Here is an 8,376-nt window from a genome sequence, read left to right on the forward strand (position 1 = left end):
ATTCTGGACACCACACTGAGGGATGCGAATGCATTAAAGCACGTGCAGAAAAGATTTACAAGAATGCCAGAGATGAGGAACTTCAGGTACATGGATAGATTGGAGAAGCTAGGGCTGTTCTCTTTAAAGAGGAGATTTAAGGTGATCAAAATCATGAAGTGTCTAGGATAGGGAAAAACTGTTCCTGTTGACAGCGGGTATAGAACCAGGGTGAATGGCAAAAGAGTCAAAGGTAACATGAATAGTTGCTTTTTAAAAAATGGTTTGGATCTGGAATGCACTGCCTTAGAGTGGTGGAGGGAGATTGAATCTCAGCTTTCAAAAGGGAATTGGATAATTATCTGAAAAGAAAAAGAAATTGCAGGGCTACAGGGAAAGGGCAGGGAAGTGGGACTAACTGAGTTGCTCTTGCATAGGGCAGGCATGCACATAAAGGGCAGAATGATTTAAAGCATAGAAGGAAGCCATTCAATGATTCCATAAATAACACCCCAATTCTTACCATCACATATTTGATTAGTTTAGTGAATGTAGCATCCATAAGCCAAAAAACTGCTGTACAGCTCTGCATGTACATCCAACCTGAAATAAGCAACCCAACACATCCAGACCAGTTTTAATAAAACTCCAAAATTGCTAAATGCTATCTGCAAAACCCTTGCACAAGTAAATAATGCAGTCAGGATTACACATACAAAACTTAGCAACATTTGATTGGTAAAGTCATATTATAAAGCAGAAAAGTGTGGTTAGAGCAGTTATTCCTTCTGTAAATTAGAAATCCAAAAAGAAACAACATATTCAAGTTGAGAATTAGAGACAGGTTGGAAACAGGAATATTTTATTTCAGATCAGCTTGAACAAGTAAAGATTCTCTGTATCTTCTTGGAAGAAACACTTCATCTTGTTCCAATAGTGACCTGCCACACTCTGATCAGGTTATCAGTGTAGCCAGCAAACAATGTCTGGGGACAAACAAAAAAATAGATGATTTAATTGTACTAATATGGTTGTTTATCTTTCAAATTGCTAACTAATTTAAGTGGCCTTCAATACAGCCACCACTGGATTCCATATTTGCAAACCAGTGAACAAAACAAGCCACAGCTACCAAAATCACTTGAGTCACTGCTTTTTAACCATTAATATGCACTACTTGTGCAACTCTTGGGAGGCATAGGACTAATATACAACAGCCACATACATTTTGCAAATACCATTATAAAAAATTATAGTCCATTATCCCTCATATTTGCAGGACTTGTAATCAGCCCCATAAGGGTCAGCTGTTTGTGAGTGAATATAATCATCGGGATACTGGTTGTATTTGAAGTAATGTTTCAAGCAAAAAGGATACCTGTCCATCTGCAGACCAAGCCAGGCATGTACACTGTGGAGGTTCTGCTTTACTGCTGGTGCTAATCACTTCCTGGCGAAGTTCATCCACTATAATTTTTCCTTCCAGGTCCTGAAAACAATTCATAAATGCAAAAATTTTAAATTCACTACTAAAACCTACAATACAAAGCCATTCAAGAAAACATGCACATGTTTGGAAGTTTCCATCTTAAGCAAATGCAAGTGAATTTAGCAACAGTATTTGCATTTTTAAAGAAATACTAACTGACACAATCTACCCAGGCATGCGAAAGCAATGTCAATCAGTGGGCAGTTACAAAAACAAGGGAGTATTTCCTCACCCTGTTCTTTCAGACAAATGGGCGAATGGAGATGAAGAAAAACCACTACCGCATTAAGCAGTGGCTTTGTTTCTGGCTAGCTCCCCATCTCAAAAGCACTTGAATTTGTTTTTGCTTGTGCAAGTTAAAAAAAAAAGTGACAATCACTAGGAGTAGACAGTGTCCACAAATAAGGCAACAGCACCAACTATAGTCCCTTTCAAATCTCCAGGCCATGAATAGGAGGAACCAGCCAGTAAAACAGAACTGAGCCACATACAGCTCATGGTTCACTGGCTGGACAACCAGAGATAGATAACAGAGGAAACAAACACTTTAAACTGAAGCTTCATTCTGTACCATTAAAAACATCATACACTTCAAGGGCTTGTTCTAAAATCAGTGAATTGTAAAGATCACTGCAATAAAAAGTGCTTCAACTTCCAATTTTCAGGAATAAGCCCCATTTTGACCCAAAAATGCAAATGTACTTACCCAGATCTTAATGCTTGGGCCAGTGGCAGCACAGAGCCAATACCTATTGGGGCTAAAGCACAAGGCGTTGATGATGTCACCACCATCCAAGGTGTACAGATGCTTGCCTTCATTGAGGTCCCACAACATGGCCTGACCATCCTACACAACAGAGAAAAAACATCTTATATTGGGCAAAGTTTGATAGACAATTCAACAACTCCTGAAAAACCATCAGACACAGGAACTTTTACTGGTTTTGGTTTGAAAATATTTCACATTTGAAACCAAAAACCACCTAAGAGCAGTCTGAAAATATTGTAGCAACAGTAGAATATAAATGACAGAAATCAGGCTTCATGTGCATACACTGATTAATTAAAAGCTGTTGACAATGCCTTATTCCTTAAGGGTTGTTAGCCATCTAATCCATCAAATAAGAAACATCTACTTTTACTGTTAATAGTAATCATGTGAAGCTACAGTGATCTACCTTGCCTCCAGAAGCACAAAGTGATCCATCAGGAGAAACAGTAACAGTGTTCAGAAAGCCAGGGTGCCCAATGTGATTGGTTTTCAGCTTGCAGTTGGCTAAGTTCCAAACCTAGAACAGTGATGAGTACACATTGAAACTTTGAAGATTCCACATTTTGCATAACAACTATCGCTTCCTAATTTTAAAGTAAACTGAGACCACAGATCATATTCTTCCAAAAGAAAGCTTCAAATTCCAGTCTGGGTGAAAGGGGGGAAAAAAAGCTGAAAATACTCAGCACCTGGGAAGAAGGAAGATGGTCAACTTTTCAGGTGTAGGCCCTTCATCACGATGACAAACTAGATATTAAGGCAACTCCCTTTTGGGATTGAATAAAACAAAAGGGGGTAAGTAGGAAAATTTTAAAGATAGGAGATCGCATATACCGACCACATCACTGAAAGATAGTTAACCACTTTCTGCAAATAAGTTCTTCAAAAAAAATTATGAGTATACATAAAAGTAGTGAAACAGTATTTAAAAATTGTAAAAATACAGCAAGTGTCAAAAACAAAACCAAATCAATGCCCAGGTCAAATAACTACAAAATATGGAGCAGAAAGAGACACTATCTCTAAGGAGTGCACCGAGTCTACCTAGATAAGGAAAGGGTATGGAAAAGAATGAGTACTGTTAACGAGTACCGAAGCAGTGAGCCACAGGGAGGTCATGCACACATGTCACAAAGGATATGTTCTGCTAAGGAACCAAATATAATAGAATCTACATTTTGTGCAGGGAATATAACGTTTAGTGGCAGTAATTAAGAAATATGAACTAGCAGAAATGAGTGGCACGCACAGAGAGAAACAATGAGAAACTCTTAGCTTAAGAGAAAGTACAGAAATGAAATGGGTACATCAAACAGCCTTGGCGATCACAGGTGAAGAAAAACCACTGCCTCCAACAAATCACGGCATCTGATTTGCTTCATTTCCCTTCGTTTTCAGACCTATAACAATTCAGTCTTGACAAAAGTCTACACCCATCCATTCATCTTTCTTTACAGAAGTTGAAAGATATTTCCAGCATATTCTGTTCCCACAAGCCCAACCATTAATTTTAATTTACATCAGCCCCACTTGTACCTTAACTAGTTTATCCCAGCCACAGGAGACGATGATGGGGTTGCTGCTATTTGGTGAGAAGCGAACACAAGAAACCCACTCAGTGTGGCATTCATCCTACAAAAAGACATGGGAAAAGTGGAATAAAATTTAACAAAGGCACATTAATACAATTTATATTCACCATTTTCTCACTTACTACATTTCACAATTCTTCCTGTCACCGCCCCAAGAAACTACGGTCAATAGGCCCTCAAGCCTGCTCCACCATTCAATAAGAAAATAGCTGACCGGATCATGGCCACAATTCCACTTTCCTGCCTGCCCCCACAACCCTCAACTCCATAATAGATCAAAGATTTGTCTAACTTATTCAATTACCCAGCCTCCACTCTCTAGGATACAGAATTCCAAAGGTTAACAACCTTCAGAAGAAGTTCCTTTTCTTCTCTGCCTTAAATGGGAGACCTCTTATTCTGAAATGGTGCCCTCTTTTTCTAGATTCCCCGAGGGAACTCGGCAACTACCCTGCCAAGCCCCCTCAGAGTATGTTTCAATAAGACCACCTCTCATTTTTCTAAAGTAAGGCCCAACCTTTCCTCATAAGGTAACTATTCACTCCAGACATCAATCTAGCAAACCTTCACTAAATTGCTTCCAATGAAAGTATATCCCTCCTCAAGGGATCAAAACTGTACAGTTCTCTAGGCATAATCTCACCAACACCCTCTCCAGCTGTAACAACACTTCCTTACCTTTATATTCCACACCCCCCTTGCAATAAAGGTAAATATTCTCATTGCATTCCTAATTACTTGTTGTACCTGCATTCTAACTTCTTGTGCCTCATGTAAGAGGACAACCAGATCCCTCTGTACCACAGCATTCTGTAGTGTCCTGTCATTTAATTTGCATTTCTATTCTTACCAAAACAGGCATTACATTTTCCCACATTATACTCCATCTACCAATTTTTTGCCACTCATTTAATCCCTCTGCAGATTCTGTGCTCTCCTCACAAATTGCTTCCCTCCTACCTTTATATCAGTAAATTTGGTTACAATACACTTGGTCCCTCCATCCATGACATTATGATATGGCACTTGGCTCGTTACAGTTTGCCAACCTGAAAATGTCCCATTTATCCTTGACACTGTTTCCTGTTAGCCATTCCTCTATTCACGTTAATATGACATCCCCAATGCAACTGTCTAAATAGTTTCAAATATCAAACACATCCCACTGCTCAACCAGTAACAGGTACCATTCTTTTCATCATCTTTCGATAATCTTAAAACCATAGCCTCTAACATGGTATGAGGTACTGGAGGGTCACATCTGGTATCTTACCATGTTTCTCAAGCTTTTTGCTGTCTGAAATGAACAATGAGGCAACCAACAGATACTAACTACTCTGTCAAGCTTCAGAAAGATCAGCCACTGATGTTAACTTCCACATCTCCTCCTCACCACATAGTAGCCATACTGGATTTTTTAAAATTCTGATAATTCAACAAAACAAGATTGGACAACTTTGCATAACTTAAGCTAAACAATGCACTTATAACAAATTAAGAGTGAGCACATAATTTTGACTCAAAAATAGTGTAACATGGCTGACTCCAATATTACTTGCAACAATATTTATTTCCATTTGACATTGCGCCAATACATTGTGAAGTCAATTTGCTGTACCTCATAGAACATTCTCCCCAGACAACTCAAGGATAAAATAATTGTACTGGTGTGCGCTTTCAATCCATGTGGACAAATTAAGTATGAAAAGTTCAGGCCTACCATTACTCTTAGTCAAATAACTCATTAACTAATTTCTCAGTACAAGACTCGGAATGGCAATTCCAATTAATTGTAGGTTCTTTAAATTTACATTTAAGCTTCACTTTTGCTTGGATTATCAGCTATTTCAGTGCCTGAAGGAGGCTAAAATATCAAATTCTGAGGTAATAAAGTGAAATAATTATTTTCTTACATAATGCAGTAGCCATGCTAGGAACACTCAGCCTCAAAGTTACCTGGATTGTGTATTTGCAAACTCCCAGAGTGTTCCACAATTTGACGGTCTTGTCACGGGAGCCAGACACAATTTGGCGATTATCGGCTGAAAAGGCAACACTCAGTACATCCTTGGTGTGACCCACGAATTGGCGGGTAGTTGAACCTCTGGAAGAGTAATAAAGTTGACCTTGCATTAATCAATCCAACAAGTTGTGAAAAAACATACACCAATTATTGCATAGAACAGAAAATGTTCAACTACCTCATTAATGTTTTTGGATCAATATCCTGAAATTACTAACAACATTTAAAGTGCATTCAGAACAAATTAACCCTTTTTTACTTACAAATTTGATTATTTTAAAATACTAAATTAACTGCACCCTTACGTTGTCAAATCCCAAAGTCGCAGAGTTCCATCCCAGGAGCCGGAAAGGGCAAACTGACCATCAGAAGAAATGACTACATCACTAATAAAGTGAGAGTGGCCACAGAGGGAACGCTGAGGGACACCATAGCTGGTCTCATCCCTTGTTAGCTTCCACATGATGATAGTTTTATCTGAAAACAAACATATAGTCTTTCAAACACTACATCTAGAGATAGAAAGCTGCAACTTCAGAGTTTGAAGTTATTTTCCAGCTAGGACATCAACTAATGTAATACATTAAACTTTATTTATTAAAATGACTCTGTATCCAAAAGCTAGCATATATAGGACATAGCAACAGCCAATGCTGTTTGACAATCATTCCTATGCCAAGTGCCTTGGGAAATTTTACTACATTAAAGAGAATATAGAAATGCAAGTTACAAGAACAAACTACTGTGGATGCTAAAAAACAAATAAAAACAGAAAATGCTGGAGGTACTCAACAGGTCTGGCAGCATCTATGTAGAGAAGAGTTAAACATTTCGGATCAATGACCTTTCTTCAGTACTTCTAATAGAAGGTGGTCGATCTGAAACGTTAACCCTACTTCTCGAAAATGCAAGTTGTTTGCCCATCCAAGGAGTGGGATTGACAAACGATCCCGTTGGAAAGGTCGGAAAGCAAAACGTTAACTGACTGCTTCCAGTACTTTGTTTCAGGTTTCCAGAATCCGCAGATATTTTTTCGCCAGGCAAAGTAGTTTCCTTTTAGCACAAAAATAACGGCGCGCTTTAAATTAGCTACCGCGTTCACTGTAAGTGTCTGTACTTGCAAAGAAAAATCAATGTATTGGCTGTAAAGCACTTTGGGACACTGAGGTCTAGTGGGCGCTAATTAACCTGAAGTTACTTAACACATTAAAAAAAAGTATTTTTGCTTTTGCTTGCCCTAATTTATACACATCAGTTATGCAGGCTTCCGTCTTGTGCTTTACAACAATTCGCAGTAGCTATTTGCTGACAGGGAGCCAGGCCTCTACCTCACCCAACTTGTAATCGGTGGATATAATGGTACATGCAACCCGCAATTAATTACACTGGCCGCCTAGAGCCAACAACTCGAAAAGTTAAACAAAATGCGACTGAGAGAGAGAGACGCAATAAAAGTAAAACCGGGAAAAGGCTGCTCTGTTCGGCCAGAGTGGCAAGTGCCGCGAACTGGACCCCCTCCCCCACTCCTGGTACCTCGGGACGCAGACAGAATCATATCGGGAAACTGCGGAGTTGTGGCGATTTGTGTCACCCAGCCATTGTGGCCTTTCAGGGTCCCGCGAAGGGTCATCTGTTCCGTCATTTTGAGTGGAGATGAGGCGTCCTGAGGTCGGATGGAACTGGATTGCGGCAGAGGGCTCGGCCTCAGCTAAACGCGCTTCTCGGGCCGCAGAGAAAGAGGAAGCGCTCCCGTTAGACCTGGATATGACGTCGGAGGCGCAGGGGCCGTTGGGTGATGTTCCAAGATGGTGCGGTCTCCATGGTGATTACTCAGTGTTGCTGGCTCGTGCAGTTTAGAATGGAGCCGCAAATTGTTTCTACATACCAATTACTTTGTGGCAATGCATGAAGTTGTCTGAAAGCAGCCAACTGGATCTATCATACCGAGTCCATACTCAACCCCAATTTACAGACTTGTTACCACTCCAACTTCTGTCCGCGGGGAGGGGGAAACCACTGATTCTCTTTCTCCAGTTACCCTTCCAATTGTTGACAGTGACAAGAGGCATTTTCAATTAACCACCCATTAGAAATCACTTGGAATTGGTGCCCGAACAAGCAGGTGACTGGAGGATTAAAAAAATAATGTTGATGCCCATAAAATATCTTGATGAATCTAACTGAACTGAAAATTGGCATATAACATAACAGCTTTCAATTATTTTCGTTCGTGAGGCACCCTGCGTTACTTTTCTGTGTTAAAAGGTGCTGTATAAATACAGAGGGGACAAAATGCCATTTTTACCCGAAAACGAGCGTGAGGATCGCGATTAACTTGCACCCATTAACTTCATACTGTTTGATTTCAGCATTCAGCCAACGCGAAGCATGCTATTGGTTGGTTAGATGCCTGAGAAACTGCTAGCACAACTAAAAGCTACTCGATACCCCTTAAAGGGGCTGGAGCAGGTTTTGGTAATCATGCAGGAAGTGAATCTAGCTTAAGAAACAGTGAAAAATG

The 8,376-nt window shown here is 39.8% G+C and overlaps 1 protein-coding gene across 1 annotated transcript; it reads right to left on the reverse strand.

Annotated features, from left to right (window-relative positions):
* Positions 1-824: 824 nt before the first annotated feature.
* Positions 825-7,628, reverse strand: rack1 (receptor for activated C kinase 1). Its single transcript, XM_078550887.1, has 8 exons — positions 7,389-7,628; positions 6,161-6,332; positions 5,789-5,936; positions 3,777-3,872; positions 2,647-2,757; positions 2,175-2,315; positions 1,358-1,468; positions 825-965 (listed from the first exon to the last, which is right to left on the reverse strand). The coding sequence occupies exons 1-8, from the start codon at positions 7,495-7,497 to the stop codon at positions 900-902; spliced, it is 954 nt and encodes a 317-aa protein (XP_078407013.1). The 5' UTR covers positions 7,498-7,628; the 3' UTR covers positions 825-899.
* Positions 7,629-8,376: the final 748 nt, after the last annotated feature.

This window comes from Cetorhinus maximus, chromosome 10 (assembly GCF_964194155.1).
Source record: "Cetorhinus maximus chromosome 10, sCetMax3.hap1.1, whole genome shotgun sequence".
Classification (NCBI taxonomy): Eukaryota; Metazoa; Chordata; class Chondrichthyes; order Lamniformes; family Cetorhinidae; genus Cetorhinus; species Cetorhinus maximus.